Here is a 22,263-nt window from a genome sequence, read left to right as displayed (position 1 = left end):
TTAAAATTTAATTATTTTTCAACTACAGTATTCTGTCTTTTACTCCCATCCCAGCCCGCCCCCCCCATGTTGGTTGATTTTTATATGTGTCCTGACCGAGGATGAAACCTGCAACCTTGGTGTATTGGGACAACACTCTAACCAACTGAGCTGCCCAGCCAGCACCACATAGGCTCATCTATATTTTTCCATATAAAAGTGATAAATTTACCTAATATAAGATATCTAAACATTAAAATACTTACCTAGTACTAAAATACCTAAACATTAAAAGACAATGTCCATACTTGATAAACTGGGTTATTATCTATCTGTAATAGTAATTACCTACATACCATACTAGAGTTCAAAAACATTATAAATTTTCTGCCTGACATACAGCAGATGATCAAAACATTTGTTGAAAAGGAAAGAAATATACAAGAAAAAAATCCCAAGAATATTACAATTTCTACTTCGGGTACCTATAACAATTTAATATGTTATCTCTATCATTTTCCCTATTTTAACTTTCAACATGCCTTTTATTTATTACCTTTATTCTCCAGTTATAAGATATACAAGAGCAGGGATTGTATTTATCTTGTTTCACTACCCTATGTATAACATGTAGGAAAATCTCAAACATTTATTGGGTGAGTAATAAATGTTATTCCTATTGCTAACAAAGAAAATGTTAATCTATCTGAAATGAACTTTGAATAATCACCTCTAGACTGTTTAAAGACATAAAAAGTATTAAAACATAAAATTAACTTCATCCTGTATAGCATTCTCAAAACTGTACCAGTGTATATGCAATTTACAAACATATCCATCTTCCAGTGTAGCTTTCTGCTTTGATCACTAGAAACCTTTCAAAACTATCACTTTTTTCAAACTTTTATTATATAAGCTCATTTCCAAGGGCATAGGCCTCTAAAAATCTCCCAAAATCTATATACTGCTCTAGAACTGTACAGAGAAACTATACTGCTCTAGAACTATACAGAGAAACGTGTTTTTGAGCAAAAACAGGTATAAAAATATGCAATTAATATAAACACATAAGCAGAAACGGTTATTTTGTTGTTTAGTTTTCTTAAATTAATTTACAGAGCATTCATTTCTTTTCTTAAAACTGAACTTACTGGGATGACACTGGTTTACAAAACCATGAGGGTTTCAAATGTACGGCTCAGTAAAACATCACCTGTACACTGCAGTGTGCATCCATCACACCAATAAGGTCTTTCTATCCCCATTTTCCCTCTGCCCATCTCCACCTACCTCCCACCCCCTTTCCCTCTGGCTATCACCACACTATTGTCTGTGTCTATGTGTCATGTATATACGCTTTCTGGAAAATTCCTTCACTTTCTTTCACCCAGTGCCCCAACCTCCTCCTCCTTTGGTTACTTTTGAAATATGTCAATTTGGTCTTCTGAGAATGACAGATTGTTAGCAAAGAGTTAAAATTACTCTGAATATGCTAAAGTCTTCTTATGCTTTAGTGATTTGTATATTTTATTCTTTACACTTAGTAAATCACAAGATTTTAGAGATACTGGAATAATAAATTCCTTTTGTGTTTTCTGTAGAAATGTAAAACTTTTAAAAAAACTTTCCACTTTCCTGATAGTAAAAACAGAGAGTTGTATTTTTTTTAATTTTTAAAAAGATTTTATTTATTCATTTTTAGAGAGAGGGAAAGGGAGGGAGAAAGAGAGAGAGCAAAACAATGATCGGTTTGCCTCTCACATACATGCTGACCAGGAACCAAAACAGCAACCCAGGCATGTGCCGAGACCAGGAATTGAACCACTTCACAATTTCCTCCATCATCATTCTCTGGCTCAGTGGTAAAATCGGAAGCATTAAATGTAGCAGAGGATCCAGAAGAAGACACAGAATCCATGTGAAGGGAAGCAAGGTGGACACAAGTGGGCTCATTTTTACTGCAGTGAGGCTCATGTTGCTTGCAAGCTTGGAGTTTATCTTGGTAATGAAAGAAAATGATCCAGTAACCACCCTGGTGGCAGCTAATGCACCACAGTCATCCTCCCACCCCACAGCCTCCCTTGTCAGATGTGCATGCCACCTTCCCAGACCTGGATCATGAAAACAGCACCCTTCTAGAGTGGTCATGGAAGAACTCCTTTCCTAAGAGTCAACAGGCACAACCATGCTTTGTAGGGGAAAGGCGTTTTCAGGGGAAACTTAGAGTGCATGGGCCTTTAAGAGTTAATTAAGGGGTCAGGACAGACTTCCTAACTGACAGTGTCTGGGAGATACCAGTGTGCCCAGCAAGGCGGTGGGTACAACAAATGTCCCTTGATGCATTTTAAATGACTGAATTCCAACAAAGCAGTTCTCCAGCCAAAATAGAATAAAATTAAAATCAACACCAGAAGGAAATTTAATGGACTCAAATATGTGGGAACAGAACAACTTTCAAATAACTAATGGTCAAAGACGAACATCACAGGGGAAATTAGGAACTACTTAACATAAAGAAAAATAAATATACAACATACCCAACCTATGGGATGCAGCAGTGCTTAGAGGGGATTTATAGCTGTAAATGCCTATTAAAACTGAGGAAAGAGCTCAAATCAATAAACTACCTTCCTACCTTAACATACTGGAAAAGTAACAGCAATCCAAACCCAAAGCAAACAGAAGGAAGGGGATAATACTATGGAATATTAAGGGAATACTATGAATAATTTCATGTGAATTAAGTAAGTTAGATGAAATGAGCAAATTCCTTTGAAAGTGACAATTTAAAAATCTTTATAGACCTAAAACAAGTAGAGTTGAACCAGTAATCAAAAACTTCTTATAAAGAAAAGTCCAGGCCCAGAGAGTTTGACAGGATAATTGTACCAAACATTTAGAAAATACCAATTTTTTGTAAACTCTTCCAAAAATCTGAAGAGGCATGAACACTCTTTAATTGACTCTCTGGAGCCAGTCTTACCATCGTATGAACACCAGACAAAGACATCAAAGAAAACTATTTAGACTAATAACTCTTATGACTATAGATATAAACACCTCAAAAAAAAATACCAGCGACCTGAATCTGGCAACACCTAAAAAGGGTTATACAACAAAATGAAGTGAGATTTATCTTTGAATTGCAAAGGGGATTTAACATGTAAAAGTCAATTAATGTAATTAATATGTAACACTCAACACAGCAAGAACAGAAATGAATTTCCTCACCCAATGAAGAACATCTGTGAAAAACCCAAAACTAACATCATACTTAACTGTGAAAAACTAAAAGCTTTCCCCCTAAGATCAGGAAAATGACAAGATGTCTGCTCTCACCACTTCCACTCAATGTTGTATCAGAGGTTCTCGCCAAGGGTAAATGAGCATAAATAAATAAATAAATAAATAAATAGCATCCATATTAAAAATGAAGAAGTAAAAAACTACCTCTGTTCTCAGATGCACGATCTTATATATAGAAAATCCTAAATAATCCACTAAAAAACTATTTAGACTAATAAATGTATCCAACAAGGTTGCAGAGTACAATCAATATACAAAATCAACTGTATTTCTTTATACACTGGCAATAAGCCATCTGAAAATAACATTAAGAAAAGAGTTCCATTTAAAACAGCATCAAAAATAAAATAAAATAATTAGGAATAAATTTAACACAAGAAGTGTGGAACTCCTACTCTGAAAACTACAAAACATTGATGAAGTAAATTAAAGAAGACCTAAGTAAATGGAAAGAAATCCCATGTTCATGAATCAAGACTTAAAATTATTAAGATGGCAACATTCCCCATATTGATGTGCAGATTTAATGAAATCCCTATCAAAATTTTAGCTGGTTTTTGGAAACTGGCAAGATAATGCTAAAATTCATGGCCCAGAATAACCAAAAACAATCTTGAAAAAGAAGAAAGGTCAAGGCCTCACATTTTCTGGTTTCAAAACTTACTGTAAAAAATAAAGTTAAAATTAAAAATACTTACTGTAAGGCTCCAGAAATCAAGGCAGTATGGAACTAGCATACATATAGACATACAGATCAATGAAATACGATTAAAAATCCAAGCTAGAAAAAACAATTCAATGAAGGAAAGAATAGTCTTTTTTTTTTTTTAAGAATAGTCTTTAACAATAAAATGTGCTGGGAGACCTGAATATCCACATGCAAACAAATGCAGCTGGATCTATACAACACCTTATTCATAGACTTAAGTCAAATGGATCAAAGACCTAAATGTACAAGCTAAGCTACAAACCTCTTAGAAGAAAGTAAAGAGTCAGACAAAGTTCAAATGTTATTTAAGAAGGGGCATCTAGGGAAACTCAAAGGCAATAGAGAGACAAAAACAAGAACATGAAAAGAGAGTTTAGCCTCTGATACTTATAGCTACAACAAACACTAAACAGCTTAACTCCTAGTCCAATTAACAAAAAGCTTCACACTATTCACCTCAATTCCTTTTGTCCAGTATATCATGTCTGGCTTTCAGCAAAAAATTAAAAGATAAGCTAAAAGGTAAAAGCAGTATGAGAGGCAGAGCAAACATCAGAACCAGATTTAGATACAGTGCAGATATCAGAACAAAATTTAAAATAACTACAATGAATACGCTAAGGTCTCCAATGGAAAAAATAAACACAATGTACGAACAGATGGGTAACATTAGCAGAGAAATGGAAACTCTAAGAAAGAATAAAAAGGAAATGCAATAAATCAAAAAATCACTTAAACAGATGAAAAATACATTTGATGAGCTTATTAGCAGACTGGACATGGCTGAGGAAGGAAACAGCGAGTTCAAAGATATGTCAACAAAAACTTGCAAAACTGAAAAGCAAAGAGAAAAAAGAAACAAAAAAGAAACAAAACCCACAGCATATCCAAGAATATGGGATAACTTCTAAGGAGTAACACATGCACAGTGGGAATTTCAAAGAGAGAAGAGAAAAAGGAACAGCAGAAATATCTGAAGTACAAATCAGTGAGAATTTTTGAAAATTAATGACAGAACCAAACCACAACTCCAGGAAGCTCACAACACCAAAAGCATGATAATACCAAAAAATCCACATCATATTCAAACTGCAGAAAATCAAAGACAAAGAAAAAAATCTTGGAATAAGCCAAAGGAAAAAAATACCTCACCTACAGAGGAACATGGGTAAGAAATATACTAGACTTCCCTTCAGAACCATGCAAGCAAGACTCAAGTGGAGTGCAACAACAGGTCCTACAATACTCCCTTGTAAAAGGGAATCATGTTCACTCAGACATTTGCTAGTCCAGACACTATCTCTTTGGGATGCTCACGGGAAAGTCAATTACAAAATTATACTGTGTTACAAGAAACCTTTCACCATAAGTTTCTCTGTGTCACAGCTCCCAGGTCACCAGACCTTGGCCCAAGAGGAAACCAATTCTCAGAAATTCTTTGTGGCTTCCCCAAAATGTCTATACTAGTTCTATACATTTGGTATGCATTAAGATGTGTAAAATAGTAAAAACTTTAAGATATTAAAGTGACTGGGGAGTTGAGCCACTACTGTATGTTTACCCATTTCTTACTCCTGTGCAAGATTTTAATAAACAATTATGACTTTTAAAAATATAGAAAAAAACAATAGGTTACAATAGTGATTCTGAAATTTAAGTGTACTGAATAATCATGTGGAAAGTCCCAAAAAATGTGATTAAACAAGTCTGAGTCAGGGTCTGGAATTTGCCCTTTGTTTGTATTTTTTGACAAACAACTGAGTAATCTAGATGTGGATCCACAGACATAACAGTCCCAGAACAACTATGAAAAGGCTAGGGATCTCAGTGACCTTTTGTTGTGGACCGCTCTGCCTGGTTTCAGGAATTACCCCCTGGTTTCAGGGGGTAACTCTGTACCCCCTGCAGCTAAGGTGCAGTCAGTAACCTCTCATCTCTGGTAGCAAATGCTGCCTCAGTTTCCTCCCTGCCCCCAAAGCATGGTCGGAAGTCCTTGACGGGTAAGACACCTCAGAGAAGAGGCAACCTAGGCCAGACATGTTCACTTGGGAGGCCATCATGGAAGGACTTGGGGGGGGGGGCTATGACAAAGAGGGAGCAATGGACTCTCACCACCCCCTCCCCCCCGCCCGGCTTTGACAAAGCCCAAGTCCCCCATGTTCTCTGGGAGAAGTGCTTCCTGGCTCTAATCCACTTAAGCCTGAATACCTGTTGGGGAGGGGTACAGCTCCTTGCCTTGCTAGAGTGTGTCCTGGGGAAAAATCTGGCATCACAAAGACTTCCTGATAGACCTGTGAAATCTGCTTTGCTAAGAGTGCTTTCATTCATATGTTAAGGATTCCAGCAGGAAACTCTAAAACTCTCTGCTTGATAGACTCTGACTCAGACTATCTACTATTTGATCCTTACCACCCTGTATTCCTGTGTATTACAATCCAATAAAAGCCTTTAGAGGAAGGGGCTCAATGCCTTTTTCCCCTGAGAAACTGGCCACCTCTCCTCCTCAAGCAGATCACATCATGTCTCAGTCAGGTTTACTCTCATCTGTGGCACATGGGGGGACTTGTGAAGAAAGCTGCCCCCACAACCTATGATTCTCTACAGGATTGACTTGCTGTGTAAGAAATGCTCAAGAGTACACGTGTGTTTAGCCTAACTTTAGCCAGTATTTTCCTACTGATAAAAACAACCTTGGTCAGAATTCCTAACGCACAGGCTGTTGATCATCAAGATACTGAATGAGCTCCTATTTTGATGGGCTATTGAGATACAGGACAGGCACAGCATGAAAAAATCCAGACCACCAAGTGCATGCTCAATTGACAGAAGCAGTTAAGTTAAACAATTACTCCCAGCCCCAGATACCCATGAACTAACCCCTGGAACCTTGAAAGAGGCAATGTTACACGGCAAAAGGAAATTAAAGTTGCAGATAGAACCAGAATTCCTATTCAACTGACCTTAAGATACAGAGATAATCCTGGGTTACCAGTGAGCCCCTGTAATCACGAGGGTGCTTGAGATGCAGAGCAGGGAGGCAGGTCAGAATCTAGACTGGCCACTGCTGGCTTTCAGGGTGGGAGGGGGCACAAGCCAAGGAAAGAGGGCAGTCTGGAAGCTAGAAAAGCAAGGAAACCCACTCTCCCCTAGAGTCTCCAGAAGGACCGCAACCTGGCTGATACCTTGATTTTAGTCCAGGGAGACCTATTTCGAACTTTCGACCTCCAGAGCTGTTAAGATAATACATTTATGTGGTTCTAAGCCACGAAGCTTGTGGTAATTTATTACAGCAGCAGTAGAAAATTAATGCATATGCTAACAAATTATCTGCCCCCATTCCCCCCACCCCCACCCCCCCACCCCCACAAAACAACCAGATTTTCTTACCTGTATCCATTGGTCGTTCTCCATTTAAACTGTCTGTGCTGCCCTGATATCCACCTAGAGGTGTTTTTACTTGTTGATCGGATAATTTCCCAGCACTGACAGATCTAAAAAGAAGAGTGATATTAATAATGAAAAAGGTATTTAAAAAAAATCCAGACCCTTAGCCCTGGCTGGTGTAGCTCAGTGGATTGAGTGCAGGCCTGTGAACTAAAGGATTGCAGTTCGATTCCCAGTCAGGGCACATGCCTGGGTTGCAGACCAGTTCCCAGCAAGGGACACACGAGAGGCAACCACACATTGATATTTCTCTCCCTCTCTCCTTCCCTTCCCCTCTAAAGATAAATAAATAAAATCTTTTAAAAAATCCAGACCTTTAAATGATAAGGATTCGAGCCAAGTCATAAAAGGGTTAGTGCGAAGTCAGAGAACAAAACAAAAAAAAAAAAACCAAAAAAATTAAAAGATAACAAACAATTCAAGGTAGAGATAAACTTCATTAATCCAAATAAAAGACAGAAATAGAATATTCAGGAAATCAGAGTTCTGTATTTACAGTTAAAGGAAGCATCTATGATTTTCAGACATTATAAATGTACACAGTTCATATCCAGCTACTAAACTAATTTAATCTGTTGCTTTTATAATAGAAATAAACACACAATTACAGTTTTCATGTTGAACATTGGAAGGAAATGGGGTCTTTTACCTGCCAAACATGGCCTTGCTCTGATGCTCAGCCTTCTGCCTCTCACTTCCTTGTGCTGAGAGACAATGAAAGCATTCTCGTGGGTCACTCCCATCTTTAGACTGTCCTTCAGGAGGCCCGTGACGAGGAGCCAGGGCTAGCAGATTGGAAGATGCTTGTGTTTTAGGGATTTTGAAAGGAGCTGTAGTCTAGAGAAACGCAGGTAAGCTAGTTATTAGGATGTATAGAGCGGTCAGCCTTGCCAGGCTATGTGGCCCAGCAGTCAGAAGACTCTGGAGTCCGTCAGACCTGGATTTAAACACTGGCTCTTCTACTTACATCCTCTACAACTGTGGACAGTTGCAGCCAAGTGAGCCGCAGGGACCTTAACCTGACCCCAGCCTGCTTGCAAGCACATACCCTAGATGGCAGTCTACAGAGTCACAGCAAATGTAAGCTCCTGAGGTGATTCTCCACCTCCCAGGATCTTCCCCCTGTCCACCCCTTATATCAGACCCCATGGAGCTTACCAGAACCCTCCTCTTTTGGTTTGAAATGACTGATCTAATCTTAGCCGGGAACCCCACAACACTCCATCCATGAAGGCCATGTGCACAGGTCCAGGTGCTGTCTCTCCCTGTCTGAGTCCTGTCTGCAAGTCCCTGGGCCCCCTCCTCCCACCCCAGGGTGTGCAGGGTTTTTCTTTCAGGACCTGTGAGGAACAAACCTGTATGTCAGTTTCTCTTGTGGTCTGTAGTGGAACCTTGGACCTCCATCTGGGACTCTGTGCTTCACTTTGCCAATGTTAATTTAACCAAGTCATAACACAAAGGGTTTAATAAACACACCTTAGTAGGAGAGCCAATGATTGTTGGTAAAGGGGTTTTAAAGAACCAGTCGGACCCCCGTGGAGAGAACCCTGTGTGTTTGGTGGGAGAAGTTCCAAGGCTGCCGGGCCGGCCAGGCTGAGGTGAGCCACTGTGCGTGGCCCCCACGTGGGCTGGGCACACAGGGTCCGAGTGCTGCTTCCTTAGCTTCTGCTTGTTCTGGTGGGTATCGGCGAGGGTAGGAGTGCTCGGCAGCCTGGCTCCCGGTTGAAAAGACTGTGGTAACTGTGCCTGCAGCCCTGAAGAACCTGTCAAGGACATGGGTGCAGTGTTTACCCAAAGTGAAGAAGTACAGGGCAAAAACATAAGAATTAAGAAGACAGTTCTTAAAATGAGAGAATTCCAATGTACATTTTATTTTTCATGCAATATTTTAAGAGTGTTTGCATGGCAGGAGACTATTTTTTGGCATCCTTTATAAAACAGTGACAAGAAAGGACACCATCACTGGTATTCTCAAGAGATTGTAGCTGTTTTTACCAGCAGCTAGCAAATAACTCAGATTAATGTAGGGTCTAATCAGACCCAACAAGAACTATATAGTAAATGGTTAAGGTTAATGAAAACAATAAAAACCTACAATGAACAAGATCATCTGTCAATGTATATAAACACATACTTGAGTATATCAATGTATTATTCCCTTTTTTCCCATTGCAACTAAAATAAACTTTTCAAACTAACCCAGGAAAAAAACCCTTATTAAAAAAATATACATAAAGTGTAAGAAAAACAATGAGAAAGTACACCTTTCCTGAATTTTGTTAAAAAATAACAAGCTGATGAATAGTTTACTTATGTTGTCAATTTCATTAATGAAATTCGTTTAAAAACATAAAGTATCCAAATTCTCTACAGAGAAAATACTTGTCCACAGATATTCTTGACTCTTCAGGGGATATGATATGAAGGGCCTGGGAGGCAGTCTTGTACACAACACACTTGGCAACGCAAGGGAACTGACCCACGCAAACCTGTTATTGTCAACTTAAGGTCCACTAAGCCTTGAGCTTCAGTTACACATACATTCTTTGGCACTTCCTGCAAGTCAAACTACCACCAAGAATATTAAGAACATACAAATCTTGTTAGTGATCTATAACCATCATCTTTGCAAAAATGAACAGCAACAGGAGCCTTTGCTACTGGCTGCTCTTGGTTTAATCTCATCCTAAATTTGATATTTAAATCTTTCAGAACAGGGTTCAGCCAAACCCACCCCCCCACACATATATGTGTATATACATATACACATAAATGTGTAAAATTATTGGCAAAATGCTATGTCTGGAGAAAGCTGCATTTTATACTCTCCTAAGTAACACAGAATTCCTTTAACTGACCAACTCCTCAACTACACATACAGTAAGATCTGACTTTAAAAAGTATAATTCAGCCCTGGATGGTATGGCTCAGTGGATTGAGCACCAGCCTGCAGACCAAAGGGTCGAAAGTTCGATTCCTGGTCAGGAGCACATGTCTGGGTTGCAGTCCAGGTCCCCAGTTGAGGGCACACAAGAGGCAACCACACACTGATGTTTCCCTACCTCTCTTTCTCCCTCCCTTCTCCTTTCTCTAAAAATAAAGAAATAAAACCTTAAAAAATGTATAATTTATACAAACCTTTGGAGGCATATGTTATATAATAAAACAAATAAACATGCTTTTTTTATTTGATGATAACTGGTAGCTCTTATAAAAAATATTATTAATCAGCCCTGGCTGGTGTGGCTCAGTTGGTTGGAGCCTAGTCCTATAAATCAAAAGGTTGCAGGTTCCATTCCTGGTGAGGGCCCATGCCCAGGTATGGTCACCAGTCAGGGAGCTTACAAAGAGGCAACCTATCAACGTTTCCTTCTCACATCATGTTGGGAATTGCTCTGCCTGGTTTCAGGAATTGTACCTACCCCCTATGGCTAAGGATGAGTGAGCGACCTCTGGATTATAAGTCACAAAAGAGATGAGGCTTGTCTCGGCTTATTTTCCTGCCTCCAAAAGTATGGTTGATGTTGATGACAGGTAAGACTCTTCACAGTGAGGTAACTTAAGCTAGACTTGATCACTTGGGAGGCCATCATGAAAGGACTGGGAGGGGGGGCTGTGACAAAGAGGGACCAATGGACTCTTGCCCCCCAGCTATGTGACAGAACCCGAATCCCCATGTCGTCTGGGAGAAGTGCTTTCTGGCTCAAATCTACTTAAGCCTGAAAACCTGATGGGGAGGGGTGCAGCTCTTTGTCTTGCTAGAGTGGTATCGGGGTAAATCTGGCATAAGAAAAAATTCTTAAAAATCTTATGAAACCTGTTTTGTTAAGAGTGTTTTCATTCATATGTTAAGGGTCTGAGCAAGAAATGAGTATATGCCTTAAAGTTTCTGCAAAACCCCTTTCTTGACAGACACTGACTCAGACTAAGCCCTCAGATTTTTTTGAAATGTTATTTACTGTTTGATTTTTGTCGCTCTGTATTTCTGTGTATTACAACCCAATAAAAGCCCCTTGAGGAAGGGGCTCCTGGCCTTTTTCTTCTAAGAAATTGACCACTTCTCTTCTCTAAGCATGTCTTGCTAGTGTTTACTTTCATCCGTGGCGAACGGAGAGACTTGAGGGCAAAGTTGCCCCCACAACATCAATGTTGCGCTCTCTCTCTCCCCCCTCCACCTCTCTCTAAAATCAGTAAGCATGTCCCTGAGTGAGGATAAAAAAAAAAAAACAGTATTAACCAAAGTATCAAATTTTCATCCCCTAGATTGATTTTCATTATTTGTATGACAGTGACCAAAATCTAGTTAAGGTACTTAATTACTAAGAGTTATTTTCATAAAAGAATAATATACCCCAAAAGAGATATTCAACTGCCTGACTGCTAAAATGTAATGAACAAGATTATAAAAAACAGGACAGCTGGAAAAATACTTCATACCAATCCTATTCTTTTAATAAGAAGTATAAAAATATAACTCAAATCCACTTATAACAGGATTAAAATTATTACTGCACCAAATACACTTCCTACCTGATGAGTTTCGGCTCCTAGATTCATGGCCCTGAGGATATCCACAGCAGCACTGGCTGAAGTGCTCAGGAATGGTACCAACTATAAAAAGGGAAATGGGGAAAGGAAAGAGGAATGATTCAAAACCAGTAAAGAACAAAAACAGGTAACACATGCACAAACTGCATAATATGATATAGTTTACAAATTTAATTAGCAAAGATTTAGTTCAGCTAACACAGACTAAGCAACCAATGTGCTAGGTACTGGGTACACAAAGATTAAAAAAGTACCTATGATCTGCCTTAAAACAAGATCAGGAGGAAAGAGAGCCATGTAAATAAATCAATCCCTGTAACGCACAAAGAGTTTGTATACGCTGTGTGGGCCTTATGGAGCTGACTAGCAGAACAGCTACTGTCCCTCTGAGCTACCATGCTCCTACAGCAGCATGCTCCCCAGGGCTGCATCCAGCCATTGACTGCATATGGTCGAGGCACTAATTCAGATTAATTCAAGCAGGTCAGGAAATTTGGACAACTTAGTACTTGGGGACACTCCTTCAGCCTGGCTGAAATCTTCTTAGAATTCACTATAGTCAGTACGACTCCTTCCTTCCTCTCTCCCTCACAGAGTTCACATCTGCATGGTGGACTGAATGGCTCCCTGTCAGCTCCTGCTTCCTCCTCTTTGTCCATCACTGGTTTCCACATCTCTCTCTCACACATCTCTGCACCTACTTTTTCTGCATGTACCTTTAAGAGCCCAAACCAACAAAAAGGAGAGCTGGGGAAGACTTCAGGAAGGCAATTTAAGTAAACAAGAGACATACAAGATCTGCCCAGAAAAAGTCCAACTATTGTTAATACAATGAGAATGGCCCTGGCTGGTGTGGCTCAGTGGATTGAGTGCTGCCAGTCAGCAAACTGAAGGGTCGCCAGTTCAATCCCCAGTCAGGGCACACTCCTGGGTTCCAGGGCAGGTCCCCAGTTGGGGGTGTGCAAGAGGCAACCACACACTGATGTTTCTCTCCCTCCCTCTCTGTCTATAAATAAATAAATCACAAAAATATATAATGAGAATGGTTTACACGACACTGATGCAACCTGGCAGCCACGGAAAGTGGACTAGAATGCACATGCATGAACAATGACGACTTTACTATACTAGTCAGTGGGGGCAGTAGATGCCATTGAGTGAGCATGTGTCACATTCAAAATGAGCAAGCAGAGCAACAAATCTGCATCAAATTTTGCATTAGCTTGAACATTCCTCCACAGAAACTATTTAGATGATTCAGAAGGCTGCAGCTATGGGCAGCTGGTGACTGGCAGCTTCATCTTGCCAGCTTGAGAACTAAAAAAATCTCTGGTTCTATTCTCAATCAGGGCACATGCCTGGGTTGTGGTTTGGGTCTCCAGTTGGGGACATGTAAGAGGCCACTAATCAATGTTTCTCTCGCACATCAATGTTTCTCTCCCACATGGATATTTCTCTCCCTGTCTCCTTCCCTTCCCTCTAAAAATAAGTAAAAGTAAAATCTAAATAAAAACAACAATTACAGGGAAACAACAGTGGAGTGGATTAAGCCAAGAACCACATAATAATTTGGAACATATGGAAGCAACAAAACAACCAAGCGGAACAACAAGAATCTGAAAAAACACAACAATAGTATAAGCAGCCTCTGGGACAACTTCAAGTGTTCCAACATTCGCATCATAAAGGTGCCAGAAGGAGAAAAGGCAAGAAAATAAAAAATCTATTGGAAAAATAATGAAAGAAAACTTCCCTAATTTGGTGAAGGTAATAGACATGCAAGTCCAGGGAGAACAGAGTCCCAAACAAAACAGATGCAAAGAGGCCCACTCCAAGACACATCGTAATTAAAATACCAAAGATTAAAGATAAACAGAGAATCTTCAAGGATGCAAGACAAAAGCAGTTACTATGGTGGAGTTCCTATAAGACTGTCAGCAGAGTCCTGGCTTGTGTGGTTCACGGGACTGAGTGCTGGCCTACGAACCAAAAGGTCAACGATTAGATTCCCGGTCAGGGCACACACCTGGGTTGCAGACCAGGTCCCCAGCTGGGGGTATGAGAGAGGCAACAAATTGATATATCTCTCACACACCAATGTTTCTCTCCTCCTCTTTCTCCCTTCCTTCACTCTCTCTAAAAATGAATAAAATAGCCTTGGTTGGTGTAGCTCCGTGGGTTGAATGCAAGCTGTGAACCAAAGGGTCACTGGTTCAATTCCCAGTCAGGGCACATGCCTAGGTTGTGGGCCAGGTCCCCAGTAGGGGGTGCGCAAGAGGCCACGACACATTGATACTTTTCTCCCTCTCTTTTCTCCTTCCCTTCCCCTCTCTCTAAAAATAAATAAATAAAATTTTAAAAAAATTATAATAAAATAAAGTCTCTAAAAAAGAAAGACTGTCAGCTGATTTCTCAAAAGAAACTTTGCAGGCTAGAAAGGACTGGCAAGAAATAAGCAAAGTCATGAAAAGCAGGGAACTACAGCTAAAATTACTCTACCCATCAAAGCTATAATTTAGAATCTAAAAGTAGGTAAAGAGCTTTCCAGACACAAAACACTAAGGAGTTCATCATCATCAAAACACTATTACATGAGAGGACTTCCGCCAAGATGGAGGCGTAGGTGGGAACACTTTTTGTCCTCGCACAACCAAATCTAAAAACAACAAAGTTTTAACAATGATAAACATAACCAAACCTCACAGAAAATCGAATACGGAATCCGGAAACAATGGACCACTCAGCTAATCCAGTGAGAGGGGCGAAACCAGCAGCGGAGCCAGTCAGGCAAAAAAGATCTGGGCCAGTGCACAGGCAGCAGGGGGTGAAGATCCCAGGTGTGGGCTAGCTACGGGCGGAACCCAGGGAAGAGGCGCTGCTGGTTGTCTCCAGTCGGTTGTGCATTTGCACACAGATAAACCAGTCAAGAGGCGAGTGTTGAGACAGATCTCACAGGCCCCAACTACTGGCGCAGGGTGGCAGACTCGCACATTTGTGCTCGGATAGGCAGGCGGGGCGAGCGGTGAGGCGGACTGGGCCAGCTGAGAGGACTGCCATTGCTCCCTCTCTGACCCCGCCCCCACATGCAGTGTCAAAAACCAGCAACCTGGGTGGCCCTGCCCCAGTAAACACCAAGGCGCCTCACCTCGTAGGTAACAGGCACAAACAGATCAAAACATGGCTCAAGAACAGCTCAGAGCCCCAGAGCCAATAAATCTAAGTGACCTAGAAATAGCAAAACTTTCAGATGTTCAAAACACTGATGATCAGGATCTTCACAGAACTGGTTGATTATACTCACAAATTAGAGGAATATATGAAGGCTAAACTAATTGAAATGAATGGAAATGCACAGGAAACCAATAGTAATGGAAAGGAAACTGGGACTCAAATCAAAGGAGTGGACCAGAAAGAGGAAAAAAATTACCAAACAGAAAAGGATGAAGAAACGAAAATTCAAAAAAATCAGGAGAGGCTTAGAAACCTCCAGGACATCTTTAAACGCTCCAACATACGAATTACAGGAGCACCAGAAGGGGGAAAGAACAGCCACGAGTGGAAAACTTATTTGAACAAATAATAAAGGAGAATTTCCACAATCTGGCAAAGAAAATAGACTTCCAGGAAATCCAGGAAGCTCAGAGAGTCCCAAAGAACTTGGACCCAAGAAGAAACACACCAAGGCACATCATAATTACATTAGCCAAGATTAAAATGAAGGAGAGAATTCTAGAAGCAGCAAGAGATAAGGGGACAGTCACCTACAAAGGAGTTCCCATCAGACTGTCAGCGGATTTCTCAAAAGAGACCTTACAGGCAAGAAGGGACTGGAAAGAAGTCTTCCAAGTCATGAAAACCAAAGACCTACATCCAAGATTGCTCTGTCCAGCAAAACTTTCATTTAGAATGGAAGGGCAGATAGAGTGCTTCTCAGATAAGATCAAATTCAAGGAGTTCATCATCACCAAGCCCTTATTATATGAAATGTTAAAGGGACTTGCCTAAGAAAAAGATGATAAAGATGAACAGTGAAAGGACAGCAAACCCACAGTTACTAACAACCACACCTAAAACAAAAGCAAACTAAGAGGACAGCTAGATCAGGAGTGAACCATAGAAATGAAGATCACATGGAGGGTTAGCAACAGGGGAGTGGGAGAAGGAGAAGGGGGGAGAAGGTACAGAAAACAAGTAGCATAGACAGTAGATAGAAAATAGATGGGGGGGAGGGTAAGAATAGTAGGGGAAATATAGAATCTAAAGAACTTGAGACACGTGTTCATGAACTAAAGGGGGGGAATGGTGGGGGAGGGGTGTACAGGATGGAGGAGAATGAAGGGGGGAATAGAACAACTGTAATAGCATAATCAATAAAATAAAAATATATATTTAAAAAAAACATTATTACATGAATTGTTTAAGGGACCTATTTAAGAAAAAGAAGATCAAAACTATGAACAATAAAATGGCAATAAATACATATCTATCAATCTAAAAAACAAAGTAAGCAAACAAGAACAGAGACATAATCATGGATGTATAGAGCATTTTGACGGTTGCCAAATGGGAGGAGGGTTTGGAGGAATGGGTCTGAAGAGGTGAGGGGATTAAGAAGTTCAAATAGGTAGTTACTGAAGAGCCATGGGGATGTAAAGTACAGTATAGGAAATGAAGTAACCAAACAAAATACACATGACCAATGCGCATGAACAAAGGTATGGGGATTGCCTGAGGGAATGGGGAGTACAGTGTAGAGGGAGGCACGGGGGGGGGGGATCAGGACAACTGTAATAGTATAATCAATAAAATATAATTTAAAATAAAAAAGTAATAAGCCCAAATCTGAAATAAAAAATAAAAATAAAAAGAGCTTCAAGACCATTTGCAACAGGTGATGTAGTGATATTAACTTAAAAAAAAACATTATTATTGTTTTTTTTGTTTTATTTTGTTTTGAAATCAGGGCTTCTGAACACTACTTCAATCTTTCTTGCTCTACCTCCTCCCAAGATTTCTTTTCATTCCCTGTGAGTCCTACATCAACAGTTTTGGCATATTGTATATACAGTGGTACTTCAGATCTCATCATTAATTCGCTCCAGAACTTGTGACGAGTGACAAACCTGACCAGTACCGAATTTAATGAGTAATGAAGCATTTTCTCTTGCAGGGCGGTGTTATGACTCTACAAGTTATAGCAAGTGCGATGAGTCCTGAGCAAGCACGGAGTACTGAAACATTTTCTTTTCATCAAAGTGCAGCGAGTACAGGGTTTAACAAATTCTAAAGCTGACAAGTTACCAAGGTGTGCCTGTGTGTATATATATCTTTTTTTTTTTCAATTTTGGGATCTGCCAGCACTGGGCCCTCTCAATACTACCTTTCCTTCTCCACTTTATCAATGCTGTTTCCCACCAGTTCTGCTACCTTGGGTGCTCTGGTCTCTCTCATATGTATTCTAAAGTTGAAGCATTTTCTTTTTCTCTTAGTTTCACTAAAACCCTACTTTGAGGTGTGTTTAGTTTGGTTGGGTTTTTGTTGTTTTGCTCTTTGCTTTTGCTTTGTTTTATCATTGCTGTTGTTGCTGTGCATGGTTTCCAGGAAAGTTGGGAACTTGTAATGAAGCTGTCATCCTACCCCTCCTGGGGTTCTCTGACCTCAAATGGATGCAGCACAGTGCTGCTTTGTACACTATTGTCTTTTCAACCTCATAAATCTAAGTGATAAGTAGAATTGGTGTTTTATGTACTTTAACTTAGGGTTTTTGACCTAGTATTTGGAGCTCAAACCCAATGGAGATACTTTTTATTTATAAGATCCTTTTGTATTATTATATTTCCAATAGACATCCAAGCAAATTAACACAAAGATTCTCAAGAGTGATCAGGAAGCAGGGTATACTTGGAGGGGTGGGATATGGTTCACAATCAGCTGAGACTCATTGCCATTCTGAGCCAATGTTCCCAAAGAGAGTGTCATATCAGGTTTGTCATAGTGAAAAAGGATTAGAACAACTGCTTTAAACTCTCCTTACCCAAAGGGGAAGGTGAATAAGGCCTGGAAGACCCAGTAGAGAGTCTTCGTCCAACTGTCTGCACTGTGTCTGCTGGCGCTGGGGAGCAGGATCCCACCCGGAGAAAGCCCACTGGGCTGGTGTTAGACCTCCGTACCACTGCAGATCTGAAAAGAAAAATATAATGACTTCCTCTCTTACAGGTTCTATGGCTATTTCTGTATTTTTTTCCTGAAACTTCCTAGAAATATGCCATGGAGTCGATATTTAAAAAAACATGTAACACATGTGGTGATTGCAATGGGTGTGTATAGCAGCGGAGGTCCAGTGGGGTGGCAGTAGAAGAGGGTCCAGGGGGATAAACAGTAATGGAAAAAAAATACAATAAAAAACAATGTTAAAAATGTAACACAGTCATATGGAACAAACATAAAATGTATAAAATTACATTTAGTGGTCTCCCTCTTATCCTTGCATCCTGTCTGCCTAATTCTCAAGACTTCCTCAATCCTACTCAAAAGTTTACCAGTTTTTAGTTTCTAATGTCCTTCCCAAGTTCTGTAATTCAAACACAAACTAAAAACTGAATATACAGCTGACCCTTGAACAACACAGATTTGAACTGCACAGATCCACTTACATACAGATTTTTTTCAGTAAATACTGTAAATGTATTTTCTCAACAGTATTTTCTTCTCTCTACTTTATTGCAAGAATACAGTAAATAATAAATATAACATATAAAATATGTGCTAATCAACTGTTTATATTATTGGTAAGATTTCTGGTGAACAGCAGGCTATTGGTAGTTAAGTTTTTGGGAAGTTGAATTTTTGACTACACAAGAGGTTGGTGCCCCTAAACCCTGCACTGTTCCAAGGTCTGCTATGTAATCATACTTTCATCTTGTTTTAACAAAGGTACTGTTACACAGAACAGCCATTTCCAATTTTAGGAGTCTTAGGTCCCCATTACATTTAAATTGCTGAAGATCTCAGGGAGGTTTTGTGCATGCAACTTGTGTCTATTGAAAACTGAGAAACTTTTGTAATTATCAATTCATTAAAAGTAAGCTTATTACAGGTAACATAATTATGAAAAATAATTATATCTCCCAAAACAAAATAAATTAGTGAGAAGCATGGTATTATTGTATACATTTGCAAATCTCTAACGCCTGGCCAAATAGGTGACAAATGGATGCTCATAACCATTTCTACACTCAATCTGTTATACCACATGAAATACATGAAGGAAACCAGACTTACACAATACTTAACTGGAAAGGGGAGGGATAGTTTGGTAGTCTTTTCAGATACTTTTCTTTGATACTAGATCAAAACTCAGCAAGTGGCCATTTCTAAAAGACTAGTCATAGTGTGGAGTCTGAAACCACCTCAGGGAAATTATGTGAACTCTGTTACATTAAATTCCATTCTTTGGCAAAGTATCTTGTCCTTGGAATAAATTTTTCATCCATGCATGAGTACTTTTAAATGGTCATTTGAAAAATATTGGTTGACTGAGTTATGAAGATATTCCAAATGTTGACACATTATACAATATCAAAAAGTCACATTCATATCAAAATACCACCACCAGTCAACAGAAATGGCTGTCAGTATGTAACAGAAGCTGTAAAGTTTACAGTGGTGGATGGAAGTTTTCCAAAATTCTAATTTTTACCCAAGGGCTGAGATTAATGTAACTTGTTTTCTTCTCCTTTTTAAAATTTTTTAATTTATATTTAGAGAGAGAGAAATGAAGGGAGAGAGAGAGGGAGAGAAACATCAATCAACTGCCTCTTTAAGTGTGCCATGACCAGGGATCAGCCCACAACCCAGGCATATGCTTCAACCAGGAGTGGAACCAGAGACCTTTAGGTTTGCAGGACAATGCCCAACCCGCTAAGCCATACCAGTCCGGGCTATGTCACTTGTTTTCTCTGAAGTGACAGACTTAGTTCGTTTTTGACAAACTGGATGCCAACTACTCATAATCATAGTTTTGTTGTTCTTTCAAGTAAAAATGGCGTTCCATGAAAAAGGAACTCATTGAGCTTGCAACTAAAACAATCTTACAAATGCTTTTCCTTAAAATAACTACTCCAATGTGCAACAAAAGTGATTTATACCAGCATTTACTGAAGATTTTCAAAGAAAAACAGTAATTTTTAAAAAATATTTTATTTATTTATCTTAGAGAGAGGGGAAGGGAAAGGAAGGAGAGAGGGAGAGAAACATCAATGTGTGGTTGCCTCTCATGTGTCCCCCGCTGGGGACCTGGCTTGCAACCCAGGCATGTGCCCTGACTGGGAATTGAACTGGCAACCATTTGCTTCACAGGCCCATGCTCAATCCACTGAGCCACACCAGCCAGGGCAGAAAGACAGTAATTTTTACTGCTGCTTTAATTCCTTGGCACTGCAAGTGTGTGATGGTAAAGAACACAGAGACTAACAGCGCAGTCTAGTGCTACTAACTTGATGCATTTTAAGATGCCAGCAGTTTCCCATCACTGCTGAACCAGACTTTCAGGTTGTTCTGAACAATGGCAGTTTTGTAGTTTAGTTGTAATTCTGAAGTGGTTATGGAAGGTTCCAAATACTGTGTTTACCCACATCACCATCTTGACCTGAATCCCCCAAATTTTTAATAGAAGAAAAATTAGAAAGTTTTAAAATGCCAGCTTACCTGGGAGAACCATGTGGATTTGTGCCAGAGTTGGCAGTAGATGTGAGATTCTGCTCTATGCGCTGATAATTCTTCATCTGAGTAGGAACCGGAATTGGTGCTGTTTCACTGTGAGGTGACAAAGTAGCTGGACACTGCCTGCAACCATAATTTGTTGAAAAAGAAAGAAATCCAAGTGAGACCACTTTTCTTTCATTTGACCCATTGGTGACACTTAGAGGATGCCAAACAATCACTTCTGTATGTAATTAGAAAATTACCATCTTACGAAAATATATAAAGCAAAAAAAAAATCTCATTTTCATTTAAAGAACACTCTTGGCATTCCTATGAGGACTAAGAATTATAACAAGAACTAGAAAAACATTCCTCTACAACAAGAAAATTAGGTAGGCAAAACTCAGTTTCATCCACTCACATTCTGCTATTAATTATTATGTGGGAGAAAAATAGGATTTCTAGGAAAATAGGCAGGGTAAATGAACAGGAAGTTCAGGAGCAAAGATAACCTGACTATTTATAAAAGTTATGAATGCAGTATGCATCCCCAAGGAACCCTGACTTTATGAAGATAGAAAGTACACTGTGTAACTCTCAAAGCAGAACTGATCTGATCTCCAAATCTTTAAATGGTAGTATTTGATTTCTTAATAGCCTCTTTGCTTGATTTTCATAAATTCAGAAATAGTATGTCCTTAGATGACTTTCAATTCAATTTACAATGTACCTTGAAACATCAGAAACAATATAAGGCCTTAACAAAGATGACTTATTTCATTCTTCTACCCTTTATAATTCTAAAAAAGCCACACAAATCTCCCCATTTCTCCCAATTGCATTACAGATATAAAGAGATTATCTAGTTATCTAAACAAAACTATGATTATCTATTACAGTGTCACTTTAGGACTTTTTAAACCATCAGAGTTTTTTATATTTAAATCAAAAGAAAATTTCATCTGTAGCAGAGATGTTAGTTGCTTTCCCAATAGCCACTCATCCATTCTCCCTTACTATCAGAACTCAAATTTTATGGAAGGTAGTAATTTTCCCAGTTAAATTATGACATATCCCAGAATTCCTTGTAACCCTGAGTAATCAGAGGTCTTTCTTGGTCAATAAGATATAAGGCCAGGGTGTCCAACCTTTTGGCGTCTCTGGGCCACACCAGAAGAAGAAGAGTTGTCTGAGGCCACACATTAAATACACAAACACTAAAGAAAACTGAGCCAAAAAAAGGTTTTAAGTAAATTTACAATTTTGTGTTGGGCTGTATTCATAGCCATCCTGGGCTACACACGGCCCATGGGTTGGACACTAAGGGTAAGTCTAAATTTTATCCATTATTCCTCCTACCCGAAATGTGGGCATGTTTGCTGAAGCTTTAGCAGCTATCTTGGAAGCACAAAGAAAAGGCAAAAAAAAAAATCAGAAAACTTCCTTGAGCCACAGAAAAGACAACAACTATTTATCTTGATTTCTCTTCATGTACGAAAACAAAAGCTTTAGTGTTCAACAACACTATAGTCAGGACCCTGTTGCTTATAGTCAAGTGGAATTCCTGGCTGATA

The 22,263-nt window shown here is 39.4% G+C and overlaps 1 protein-coding gene across 2 annotated transcripts in view; it reads right to left on the bottom strand.

The window, feature by feature from the left end:
• The window catches only part of ULK2 (unc-51 like autophagy activating kinase 2), a 141,280-nt gene that overhangs the window by 44,372 nt on the left and 74,645 nt on the right, over positions 1 to 22,263 (bottom strand). For both annotated transcript variants that reach the window (XM_037166292.2, XM_053663297.1), the window contains 6 exons: positions 20,693 to 20,830; positions 18,021 to 18,166; positions 11,969 to 12,049; positions 8,915 to 9,201; positions 8,088 to 8,275; positions 7,382 to 7,485 (listed from right to left, as the gene is read on the bottom strand). In XM_037166292.2, the coding sequence (XP_037022187.2) occupies positions 7,382 to 7,485; positions 8,088 to 8,275; positions 8,915 to 9,201; positions 11,969 to 12,049; positions 18,021 to 18,166; positions 20,693 to 20,830 (944 nt within the window). The remainder of the gene's footprint in view (positions 1 to 7,381; positions 7,486 to 8,087; positions 8,276 to 8,914; positions 9,202 to 11,968; positions 12,050 to 18,020; positions 18,167 to 20,692; positions 20,831 to 22,263) is intronic.

Source organism: Artibeus jamaicensis, unplaced genomic scaffold (genome assembly GCF_021234435.1).
Source record: "Artibeus jamaicensis isolate MK-2021 breed Jamaican fruit bat unplaced genomic scaffold, CSHL_Jam_final contig_3163, whole genome shotgun sequence".
NCBI lineage: Eukaryota > Metazoa > Chordata > Mammalia > Chiroptera > Phyllostomidae > Artibeus > Artibeus jamaicensis.
Note: the sequence above shows the minus strand (reverse complement) of the source record. Positions and strands in the feature narration are given on the sequence as shown.